Source organism: Arachis duranensis, chromosome 2 (genome assembly GCF_000817695.3).
Source record: "Arachis duranensis cultivar V14167 chromosome 2, aradu.V14167.gnm2.J7QH, whole genome shotgun sequence".
NCBI classification, from domain to species: Eukaryota; Viridiplantae; Streptophyta; class Magnoliopsida; order Fabales; family Fabaceae; genus Arachis; species Arachis duranensis.
Genome location: NC_029773.3, coordinates 68,618,037 through 68,630,785, shown reverse-complemented (window position 1 = coordinate 68,630,785; position 12,749 = coordinate 68,618,037). Strand labels below are relative to the sequence as shown.

The window sequence follows — 12,749 nt, the reverse complement described above, 5'->3', positions numbered from 1 at the left end:
TGACATATTCAATTACATAGATATGACTATTGGCGTCTTGTCTAATGGCTGCTAAGATTTGTCCACCAAATCTTGTTTTTAGAAATGTTCCATCAAACCCTATTAGAAGTCTACAGCCTACACTAAACCCCTTCTTGCATCCATCCAAATACAGATACATCTTGTCAAAAGTGGAATCTTCTTCAGGGTTAGGATGAAAAATTGTTGAGATGCGCACAGTTGATCCCGGGTTGCACTTCGGCAGAGTCTTACCATAGTTTTTCACCATCCCATATTGTGCAGTAGCATCACCATACACAATATGTCTTGCATCTCCAAGTTCTCTTGTCAAAGAAGACTTGTTCAAGTTTAAGTCACATTTGTTTTTGAAGTATGTTAAAGCTTCAGAGTGCTTCAGGTTTGGGCATGGTTCTAAAAATTGGATCGAACCGACCTTTCGAATCAATCCAACAAAAAATAAGCGTTAAAAATGGTTCGATCCACTACCTATAACTGCTGGATAGAAAACCATTCAGAAATTACTGTGCTAAAAATTATATCCAAAATTTATAGTAGGGAGATTTATAGCAGGAAGATCATTGCGCGCGATAGAGCATGATTTCACAGATTTAAAGAGGGTGAATGTTCTTGCAGAAATTATTGGTAAATCCAGAAGTAAACAAATGCTTTTGATATCATTTTGATGTAGTTTCGTAGATAAACTAGATACAACTTTTTATTCTGTTGTACTTATTGTAATTGAAAGTGAAAGAAATGTCTGTGGAGACAACGCTAAGACTTTGAAAATTGACCATTTTTTTAACTTAATTCTAATATTCTTTTGTTATTATGAGAAAGGAACATGTAAAGTAGCAACTGCAACACACTTATAAACTCAATTAAGCACTAAAGGTAACGAGAACCATGTCACAAGAGCCCATATGTTGAAGCAAATGAAACTAATTCATCTATTGAAAAATGACTATCTTGTCAAAAATTGCATCTATAATTTAGAATAAAGGCTCTAAATAATGCAGCATCGCAAGACATATTCAGTTAACTATGAACTATCACTGTCTAGAATATAATTTATTTATTATTTAATTTTAAAATAATTTTTTCGAATGAACTACGATTAGATCGGTTAGATTAGTAAATTAGTGAATCAATGACTAGAGCGGTTTAATGATCGGTCCGATTCTCAAAACCTTAGGTTTGGGTATTTTCTAAGCTTTTTTACCAACTTATTTGCTAACCACCCTCTGTTGGCTAATCTATTCTTTGTCTCCCTTAAGCAGGTATGATCATCATTAAAAATTTTAACTTTTCAGCAAACACCCTATCCTTAGAGGCATAAATAACCTAGGTAGAGTTTGTTTTGAGACACTGAGACAGAGACTAGGAGACTGAGACTCAATATTATGTTTGTTGGTTCAAAGACGGATACTAAAATTTCTGTCTATGTCCCTAAAATTTCAGTATTTTAGTACTTCAAAAAAGTAGGGACACATGGGACTAAAGTTTTTAGAGATGAAAACTGAAACTTTAATAACATTTTGTATCTAAAATACCCTCATTTCAATTAATTAATTCTAATTTTACCTTTGTGCAAATTAAATTAGAGTTTTATTCTTGTTTTAGTTTCTGTCTCCCACTTTGCAACAAACAGAACACTTAGATTTATTTCAATCTATGTCTCTTAGTCTCGATCTATCAGTCTCAGTCTTTTCGTCTCTGTCTCTCCACCAAAAGTTATCCCAGAGACATTCCTCATTCTTCACCTTTACATAAAGCACGGCACCTTAAGCTTTAACTAATGCCCTGCTTATACTGGGATTGGCTCCGGCAAACCGTCGGTGACATTGTCTTGGCCTTTTCTTGGGGTTTCTTCCTCGTTTACTCTTAGAGGGAGAAATGTGATTGATTAATTTGATTTAACATCCACCAGATGGATGAAATCTTTAGCTTGTATTTACTTACAATAGATATCATTTTGTTTCTTACTTATCCTCACATTTTTCGTCATCGGCATTGCATGCAAGACATTTTTTAAGTTAGGATTAGCTAGTGATCTCCAATGTGATGTTGATGTATAAGAGTCCTTGATGAAAAAGAAAAACAAGTCACGTTACCTTAAGTGTGTTAATATGTAAACTATCCCTGTGACATATTTGGGATTGTTTTTCTGGTTCTGTTGAGTGTAGATGTTTATTTATCTAAGGTGGTGCAAAGAAGGTATAAATTTGCTGTGACCATTTTGCAGCGAGACCGGAGTTGATCTGAAACTGAGTAACTATCATAGGACAGTTACTGTTGAATAGTGCACAAATGTGGAGTAACTGTGTGTAAGTGTATATCTAAGGTGATGCGTTGTATTTCCATACTTCTAGTGCTTCTGATGCTCCTTGTTCTGATCATCATAAGATTATACTGTTCTCCCTTTGAGCTACTGTTTGTTCTAAAACAGAGGATTTTATTCATGTAGCTGATATTCACTTCTGCAGACATTCGTCAGTTTCTAATTGTTAGAAGCAACTGAGTACATTAGCATTGGGTCTTGTTGGACAGCTCTGACTAGCTATGATTTACATATAGTTGTAAATGGCACTTTTTCATTCTGGAAACGAAGGTATGTAGACAGATAGCTATTGAAGATACAAAAGTTAACTTTGCTCCGTTGAAAGGCTTTACATTCTATATTCTGTGATGAAAAGCATGGTTCCCTCAAGACCTATGTTTAACACAATGCCATATACTAACATCATTAGGCACCCTTTTAAGAGTTACAGTGGAAAAATAAATATTGCTCGAGTGGTTTTCAGCTTTGTTCATCGAAATTCCTCTGCTACATGATTACATAATTTTTGTATCTTGGCACTATTTCTATCCAATATACACTACCTAGTTCCATAACAATTGGGTAAATCCTACGCCACAATTGTGTGATATCTATGTACTTATGCTATTAGGCACCCCTCTACAAGTAACTCCAGGACCAGAGCTAGCTATAAGCAATTCATATGGTGGAATCCCAGCACCGCATCTGTTTCTAAGATTCTGGTCTTTATTCCTCTTCTCAATCTCCTTCTCTATTCTCTTTAGCTCTATGGAGAAATCATAGAATGCCTCTATGATTTTAGGGTCACCAATCCAATCTGACAAGTCCCTTCTCTGCCCTATGTATTCTTCATCCTCCGGATGCTGAGAGAGTATGTTAAGCACTGCAAGAAACTTGGTGGTTTGAAACATATCTGGCAGGGAAGAACACAAGAAACCTTCGGGATCCTCCAAGAACTCCTTGTACTCTGGATCTCCTTCCTTGGGTAGCAGCTTCTTCACCAGCGGCGGGCGCATCGGGACGTACCCGCCAAGAGGGTACTGCCCAAAATTCACTGCTGAATGCTGAACTGAAGCAATCCAAATGAGTGTGGTGAGGACTGAGATAAGATCTCTGGGAGTGGCAAGTGTTGGCCACCAAGTAGCATGTGCATGATCACCATGGCCTACGTTGATGACCTCATTGTACCACCCTTGGAGTTCAGTGTCCGACCGTACCATTAGGCCATTATGGTAGTAGTAGTTCACATAAGTTCTAACCATCCTCTCCAAAGCAAACCAAATAAGAAGCCCATCATTTGCATAAGGGTAATCTTCAATTGTAAGTTTTATCCCATGAGGTTGTGCTCTGTCTGGTTCTGCTAGTCCCCTGCATAATGTTCAGGGCAATGATAATGAGATTATGTTTATAGGTTCCTAAATAAGAATCGTTAATGTACACGAACCTTCTAATAAGATCAGCTGGGAGGGCTTCCATGTCAAAACGCCACCAATCTTTGTAAGCGGCCGAGATGATCTCAGTGCTGTATCTGCCGGTAGAGAAGTCAGATTCAATGATGCCTCCACCATTGATAAGAGCCTCGCGAGCCAATGCATTTATCTGCAGTGTGTATTTCATATGAGGCTTTAGGAGCTTGAAGATAGGGTGCGTGACACTCATCTGGCGATGTGCTGCTATGATGAATGGCTCCATGCACGCGTGGGTCCTCAACCTAAAGCTAAAATTTTGTTAAACAGCAAAAAAACTCAACACAGTTCCATGATGTACTTTAAGAATACTCTTTAAAAATCGATTTTCGACAAAATAAAATAATAAATATCTTGATATAAAAATATTCAAGTATTACTTTTATACGTTATAGAGTTCATTTGACTTCAACTAACTTTGGTTTCTTTCAATATTACATGACCACATGATGATTGATGAATATTACAAGATGGAGAGTATAAAAAAGGTAAGGATTTAATTGAGTTGCATACCAGTGATGAACAAGTTGGTGAACTCCAGCATCATTGGAGCAAACATGTGCTTTGGCAAGTTGCCACAACCAATAAGAAGTGGCATCCAATGGAGGTGTTAGAACCTGTTTGGATTGTTGTTGTTGGTGCTCCCCCTCAGGAAGACTCAGCTCTATGGCAATAGGTTTCAAAGTTCCCATTCTAGTCAAGTACAATATTGTACGAGTTGCATATGCTTTTCGGTCCTCTTGAGCATTGATCCCTTTTAGAAATGGCATATAAGCATCATGGTAATCCAAAATGAATAGCTTCTTTTCCTCTATAGCCTATATTCAAAAAAGAAATAATTTTGGGTGTTATAAATTGTACAAGAATTCATAGAAGGCCATGTATATGTGTATGTAACTATGTACGTATACCTGTTGTACGGACATGCCGTCCAAGTGGCTAATTATGTGCTCTTCTTTTAGAGCGGACTCTTGTGGACCATACATGGAGGGGTCCAAATCACTCACCGGTGGAAAAGTCTACAAAATTTTAGAACAAACGTGTCAACTGTCAAATAATCAGAATAAAAGTTTTAAAACAAACGTGACAAAACAAAATAACTACTCGACATGTTCTAATAATTGGCTGAGAAAGGTTGCTTGTTGTAGTTAATTAGAATATATAATGTGAAAAAAAATAGTTAAATAACTAACTATAACATGCCTAATTGAGTAACTATCTATATATCTGGATCTCCTACTTGCAAGCTGTAATTTCCTATATTTTTTTGGAATTATTTAGATAAAAGACGTCTAAAATTTTTTTAAGATATTTTTTAGTAATTAAAATTTAATACATATAATCGATTAAATCGTATTATTTTTGTCAAAATTAGACTAAAAAAATTAATTTAATTGAAAAAATGGTGAATCAAATCTTAAATCGGTCTAAATTAATATTATTTTTTTTATAAAAAATTACTACAATATTTTTATATATATTATTTTTGAAAACTCTAAATTCTAATCCTATGATGCAAAGAAGTAAAGGGTTAAAATTTAAGATTCTCAAAATTAATATATATAATAAAAATATTTTAATAATTTTCTATAATAAGGATATTGTAGTTATTTTTTATAAAAAAATAATATTAATTTATACCAATTCAAAATTTGATTCACTATTTTTTCGATGTCTGATCTAATTTTGACAAAAATAATATAGTTTAATTTTTAATTATTAGAATACATCTTAAAAAAAAAAATTTAGATGCCTTTATGTGAGTGACTTTTTTTTTTCATTATCATTTATATTCGAAACATAATTTTATAGAAAATTATTATTTTCTTCTCAAAATTGATTCAAATAGTAAAATTAAATATACCTGAAGCCTTCTTATGCTTAAAGGGTTGACGCCAGCCAAGGCCTGACGCCCAAGTTCTTCATCTGTTATGCAGCAACCACCATTCCCTATAATAATTAATTTTAAGCAAATTCTCTTCATTATAATATTCAATTTGAAACTATTAAAATTATTATTATTAGCTGACATACCACTTATAATGTGTGGAGTGCTAAATTTGAAGTACTCTTCGAAGGAATCTTGGAATAACTTGTTAACATCAATAGAAAGTGTTCCATTCTCCTCATTAGTATGATTCATTGCATCCACTTGATGCCTTCTTTTGTATATGTTCTTAATCTCTGATAGCTCCTTAAAGACTCCACACTTAGTTATATAAGTTCTTATGAAGGGAATCAAATTTCTTGTTACACCTTTCACTCTCTCCACATCAAGTGCCTCCTTTCTAACTCCTTCAAACACTTCATCTCTTGGCACGTATGTTTCCATGAATGCATTCACACACGACTCATATTTTTCGTCTGTCACATGCATATATATGGTTACAAATTATTCAAAATGTGTTTAATCATATTAATTAATAGTAATGCACATATTAAGTATTTTAACAGAATAACAGTGATAGATTACTTATATAGATTACTTATATGAGAAGTAGGGGTGTTTATGGTCGGGTAAAATCGGGTTTGTCCTGATTCAGATTCAATTCTAAATATATACTGAGTCTATTTTTTAGATCTTAATTCGACCTTAGACCCAATGAAACTTAAATATTTTTCGCCCATAACTACACCGAGTCTAAATCGGGTCTTTTAAGTTTTAACGATACTTTATAAAAAAACTTATTTATGATACACTTATTTATGAAAAAGAAACTTGTTATAGAAAAGTTGATATCCATATTTGAACTTAAATTTGTCCATAAATTCTAATTTGATGTTTCTTTGATCTATTTTCTAATTTAACAAGTGTGATTAAAAATAAAACAATAAACTTATAATTAATATAACATAGTATTGAAATAAATTTAAAACATATATATCTTTTTTAATTTTTTTAGGGTGCACATGGGTCGAGTGAAGTCAAATTTCCCTTAGTCTAGATCTGATCAGTCTAGATCTGACCTGAAATAATGATCGGATCTATTTTTAAAACTCTTACTCTACCCTACACCCAATAAAATCACGCTAAATTAATTCCCTAAAATATTCGAAACAAGACCAAGTCTTTAGGACGAATCGAATCAGACCATCTACACCTCTAATTAAAAGCCAAAACTAAAATATTAATATATATTATATTTTAGTAATTTAGTCAAATATACTAAATTATTTAATAATTTTTAACTATCATTTCATACGAAAACATCAAGTGATTAAAGAGAAATAATTAAGATGAATATGATCTCACTGGTTATGACAGGTGGACGGCCAGTTCGACAACGCCTAGGATTAGGATATTGTTTGGTTCCCAAAATTGGCCTAACATGTTGAATGCCCTTGTCTAGATTTCCCAAGTCATTGTAGACATCATAGTCATAAACCCTATCACTCATCACCTTCCTCATTCCATTTCCATCTCCCCTCTTTTGTCTCAGCTCTTCTTTTCGTAGTTCCTTCACACCCTCTGCTGTGTCACATGGTAAGCATGCCTAATAATAAACAATACACAATTTTTATTTTTTTAATTTATTTGTGGTGGATACAATAACCAAATTAAAATATAATAATATATAATCAAATGGCTACCTTGTTGGTGAAGAAAATTCTCTTATCTGGGTTAACCTTTTCAGGTTGAACCCAAGAATTGCAAGAAAATTCCACAAAGCCTCCTTCAATGGAGATGGTTTCCAAGAAGATCTCTTTGTCATATTTGTTTGTGACTGTAATGGCTCCGGGAAATCCAAAATTAGAGTCAATCTCAAATTCAACTTTGTGAGTGGACCTCTCACTATCCCCACCTCCATTAAATAATAATTCTCTTGTCCAATCCAGTACGGCTCTCTTGCTCAGCTTTCCCTCCATTGTTGCTTCAATTCAATTAGGGCAAATCACACAACGAGTCAACACAAATAATAATCATTCATATTGGTTTAGCTTCATGTTTTTATGGGAAAATGCTTTTTGTGTAAAAAAGTTAATAAAGTACTTGTTTGGTACTATTATCTTAATTAAAAAATATTTTTTTTAATAAAAGATATTTTTTTATTTTTTAGCATAATTGATAAATTTTTAATAATAAATATAAAATTATTTGAAAAAAAAAACATCTTTTTGAAAAATTGTAATTTACATTTTTTTTAAAAGATTTTTTTCTTAGAAAAAAAGATGTTTTTCACGTAATAAATAAATAAAAAGTACTTTTATATCGTTATACCCAAACATAATTGATAGATAAAAAGATCTTTTTGTATGACATACTCAAATATAAAATTACTTTTACTTTTCAATAAGATATTTAAAAAAAAATAATTCAAAAAAAGATCTTTTCTTAAAAATTTACCCAAACAAGTCCTAAAATAAAAAAAAAAAAAAAGAAAAACCTAAAATAGCCACTAACAATTATGGGATGGATTAGCCCTGTGCCAAAAAAAAGTCAATGTTATTTTTTTTGTTTGCACAGGAGCTAATCAATCCTAAAAAAAATATCAGGAACGGGATTATATGTCTTTTATTCTTGGAGGCCTCATTATCCTTTTGAAATAATTGTTCGAGTGGGGTATTCACTAAAAAAAGTAAGAGTTTAATAATAAAATTGAGATTTGACATAAATGACCAATTTAATAATAATTTATTTTTTTGTCAGTTTACAATTTTATTCGTTTTAAAGAACATTTTAGAGAACTAAAGTGATTAGAATTTCAGGTAAAATTAAATTTTTGGAGTGAATTATATATTTTTTGTAATTTTTAGATTTTTTTTACTCAACTAATAGTTATTTGGTTGGTATCCTAATTGGTTATCTAACAAGATTATTTTCAAAACTTGAAAATAATATATAAGTATTTTATTATTTTATTAATCTTTAATTGGATGGTATTGAAAAACAAAAATAAGAGATAAAAAAACATATAAATAATTATAAAAAAAAATATTTTCTAGGATTATGTAAAAAAAAGTGCATGCTTACTGGGATCAATTTGAGTGCTAACTAGCTGCATGACGATTCCTCTATCCCCAGTTGTATTATGGCTGAAACTATCAAAGTAATGAAGCATCATTGCCATGAACTCCTTACTATTCTTTATAGCTACACTTGCACTTATCGTCAATGTTACACCACCACCATCATGGAGACTCTTATTACTACTAATCAAATCATCAAAGGTGGTTCTCCTCTTCACAATGGGCAACAGAATTGATGAGCAAGAGAAACTGGGAAACATTGAAATTTTGTGTTTCTTATTATTATTTTGACGAGTGTGACATAATCTTCTAGAAGCTTCAAAACAAAATGCTTCAACCACTACACTTTGTCCCAAAATTTCCTTAACCATCCTCATTTCAATTCTCAATTTCAACTCTAACAAACCCTAAAGTGTGTATTTGTTACTATTCCTTTATACACAATGCTAGTGCTAGTATAGCTTATTGACTTAAGATGTACCAAAGAGAATAATGAAACCTATTTATAGTAACAGAATTGTACAAACTTCCAAATTGAATGAAGTTTCGTGTACATATATACAAGTTTGAGGTTGGTAAAGACAACTTAATATGAAGTTTTATCAGAAAAAAAGAAATTAAATTAGCTTGTAAAATATGACAATGATGATGATGTGTTATATACATATGAATATATATAAATTGGTTTCTTCTGGCAAAGCTGTATGTACTGCTCACCTTTAATTCATACGACAACACATTATCGAAAATTTATGTGTTACATTATGAAAATTTCTTCAATTTTTAAATTCTATTCAACAACATCCACAATCTTAACTAATCTTACACCCGCATGCATCATCAACAAAACGATTTTATGATTAAAATTTGAAATATTATATATGAGAAATGTTATTTGTACATCAAAATAAATCAGCCACTAAAATCAACCACTAATATATTTGTGTATAAATACATGTGTGGTTTAATTTATTTTCAATATATATTTGTATTCCTATATATATTTTATACTGATGACTGATTTTAGTGACTGATTATGATGTACACGTAGCATAACCCATTATATATACGTACGTGCACATGCATATCTTGCGTGTATAACTAACAAAATAATAACACTTTAATTTAATTATTTAACCCCTACTGTTTATCATAGAAACAAACGATGCATGCACCATGGAACATAAAGATTTATATTTGGTTTTGATTATGTGTATACATATACACGCCAAATTTTATTTCCTTACCCACCCATCGTCCTTAGGGGTGGCAGTAGTACCTGTACCGCAGATATTTGTCCGCCTCTACTCGATCGGAGCGGGTTTAAATTTGACCTAGAACGGAACAGGGTCAAACCAAAGCGTGGTGTAGGTCATTAGGGTTGCAATATCATCCTCAGTCACACTTTAGTTCCTAAATTTCAGACCCTCAATTTCCCTCTTTAGCTTTTCTCTAAGCCTCCAAGGACAACTGCCTCTGCTCAGCCGATCGGCGTCATCATAGCCACCGAGCTCACCTCTTCAGCTCTTCTCCAAAGACCACAGTATCTGCTCAACTGCTTTGGTCACCTCACTGCTGTCTCTCATCACTGAGCTCACGTCGACGTCGCTCCCACTTCTCTCCTCGCCATCACTGTCCTTGCTGTCACTGTCCTTGCCAACTCGCCTCTCCCGTTTGCGGTCTCTGGTCTCTGCTCGCTTCTCCCTCATCATCTCTCTGCTAACTGGTAAGTACTCCTCTCCGGTTCGCTTCTTTAGTTTTTATTTTAAGTTAATTTTGTATGATTTAATTTTTATGTTAAAATAGTTAAACTAAATTCATAAAATTACTTATGATTGTTGTTGATGGCTGATAATCTGATTTTGTATTGTTGATGGTTGATTTTGTGATGTTAAAGTTTGATGCTTTAATTTTTGATGTTGCGTTGTTGATGTTTTGATTGTGTACATTCTGATTTTTTATTTTGTATTGTTGATGTTTTGATTTTGTTAAACTAGACTCATAAAATATTCATTTCGTCTGCAATATTTTCCATTTTATTTGAATGCAACCTAATAGTTTTGGATTATGCTATTTTTCAGTTATAAATGAATAAGACAAAATATATGATGCATTTGTGCTAAACCCTTTTTTTCAATTTCTTAAGAAATGTTACTTGAAACCATACTCCTAAGAAAAGGTCGTGTTTCCCATTTTTATTAATATTAAATTAATATTATTTGTTATCTTACAAAAATAATTTTGCCGTGCATACAAATAGATATAATAGCACCATGAATGAATGATAATGAACTGATGAATGACTCACTTCCAAACCTTACAGTGATTTCACTCAAACTCACATGTCGACTCCAAAGATTTATATTGATCAAGATAAGTCCCTCCTTTAATGAATAGCTGAAGTTACCGGCTACGGTGGACTAACTTTAATTTCAATTTTTAATTTAGTTTAGACCACGTTTCCTTAACAACTAACTAGCAAATTAGTTAAACAAGAATGAACAACCACCCTAATTTATTTTTGACTTTACTTTTAAAAAGATTGACTAGGAACTTGGACCTTGGAACCCGTCTTGTAGATTTTGCACTTGGCCTTTTGATATAATTGAAAAATTTTCGCTGGAGTAACACTTGATTGGTTGTGGTTAACAGATAAAGAGTGGTGAGATTGGTTAATAGGACTCAATTTTTATATATTCTTATTTCTTAGCATGAGGCATTACTAAGATTGATTTTTTTATTTATCTTTTTACAAAGTTAGAGTTAGAGTAACTATTTCTGCATAGTTATATAGTAATTTTTAATTGTATCATCATTAGAGTTATTTTATTGGTTGACCATGAAACTATACTTATGCAAATTGTTCAATTCTAAAATAAGTGTTGGCTGCTTCTATTTTTGTTTATCTTTGCTTTGAAATTTTAATTTGGTATTGTTTTCTTCTCAATGGTATTGTTGTTACTTTTGAAAAATTATTTCACCTTTTTTTCAAAAATGATGCCAAGTTATTTGATAAAACTTTGTGTTTACTAATCATAATGTTTAACTTAATTAGTTTTTATGCTGTATTTTCAATGTAGATTTGTTAAATGGTAGAAGAACAAGAATAATGAATGAAGACTCTTTTGATACAATATTTTTTATTATGCTGTTAAATTTGTAGTGATTAAATATTAATTTTTTTAATTTTCAGTTATTTGATATTGTATGAATCTTATGTTTGTATTTTAATTTAGTTATGAATTTAAATTTTTATCTTAATTTATATATAAATGTGTAAAAATTAAAATATTATTTAATTTTTATAGAGATAAATAAAAACAGGGAATATCCATGGAGATAGATTAGGGTAGAACAGCCTACTATCTGCAGATAGGAGTGAGGCGGATAATAGTAAAGTGCAAGAATAGTAGAACAGGATCGGATAAGCAAAAACCCGTCCCTATCCGCCCCACTGCCACCTCTACCCATCCTCATCTTTTTGCGAGAGGGTTGCTATCTAGAGTAGTAAAATATGGTTCAAATGTTGAATTTTAGTTCAAAACTTCAAATTCTCTTATACTATATAATATATAACTAAAATAAATCTCTAATTAATGTGACTAATGTGTTTAATTAGGATATATAATTATATGTGCAGGGGACGGTACGTAATTATTAGAAGAACCAAGGCTTTATATATAATAATTGTGAAATAATTTTTTTTTAATTATATATACTAGATGTATACTAAACATCAACTATTAAATTAGTGATCAATATAAAATATATATTAAAAATAAATTAAATAACATATATATTTATACACAATATATAATAATTAATTTAATTTAATGATCAATTTTTTATATCTATATAGTTTTTTATTTTTTTAATGTATTTTGTTTTGTCGTTGTTTCTGAATTCCTTCCTCACTTGCCATTTTAGGATGATGAGGCCAATATTATTAATGTGATATGATATGATAGAGTCATCACCTTCTTTTAAAAAAAAAATTA

At 31.6% G+C, this 12,749-nt stretch overlaps 1 protein-coding gene across 2 annotated transcripts; it reads right to left on the bottom strand.

The window, feature by feature from the left end:
- Positions 1-2,502: 2,502 nt before the first annotated feature.
- Positions 2,503-9,208, bottom strand: LOC107474788 (lipoxygenase 3, chloroplastic). Of its 2 annotated transcripts, none has more exons than XM_052257479.1 (9): positions 8,756-9,208; positions 7,375-7,655; positions 7,037-7,277; positions 5,818-6,147; positions 5,648-5,733; positions 4,695-4,802; positions 4,297-4,601; positions 3,762-4,034; positions 2,503-3,685 (listed from the first exon to the last, which is right to left on the bottom strand). In XM_052257479.1, exons 1-9 carry the CDS (start codon positions 9,126-9,128, stop codon positions 2,929-2,931), a joined length of 2,754 nt encoding a protein of 917 aa, XP_052113439.1. In that variant the 5' UTR covers positions 9,129-9,208; the 3' UTR covers positions 2,503-2,928. The 2 variants fall into 2 exon arrangements, with proteins under 2 accessions (XP_052113439.1, XP_015949913.2); XM_016094427.3 differs by having other exon boundaries at positions 3,762-4,028.
- Positions 9,209-12,749: the final 3,541 nt, after the last annotated feature.

Bases quoted from the DNA above. Each gene is read 5' to 3' on its own strand.
- LOC107474788 (XM_052257479.1), bottom strand. From the start codon at position 9,128: ATGAGGATGGTTAAGGAAATTTTGGGACAAAGTGTAGTGGTTGAAGCA. The intron at 4,803-5,647 runs GTATATTTAATT...AAAATTTTGTAG, and splicing joins TAAGCATAAGAAGGCTTCAG to ACTTTTCCACCGGTGAGTGA. The intron at 3,686-3,761 runs GTTCGTGTACAT...AACATTATGCAG, and splicing joins CCAGCTGATCTTATTAGAAG to GGGACTAGCAGAACCAGACA.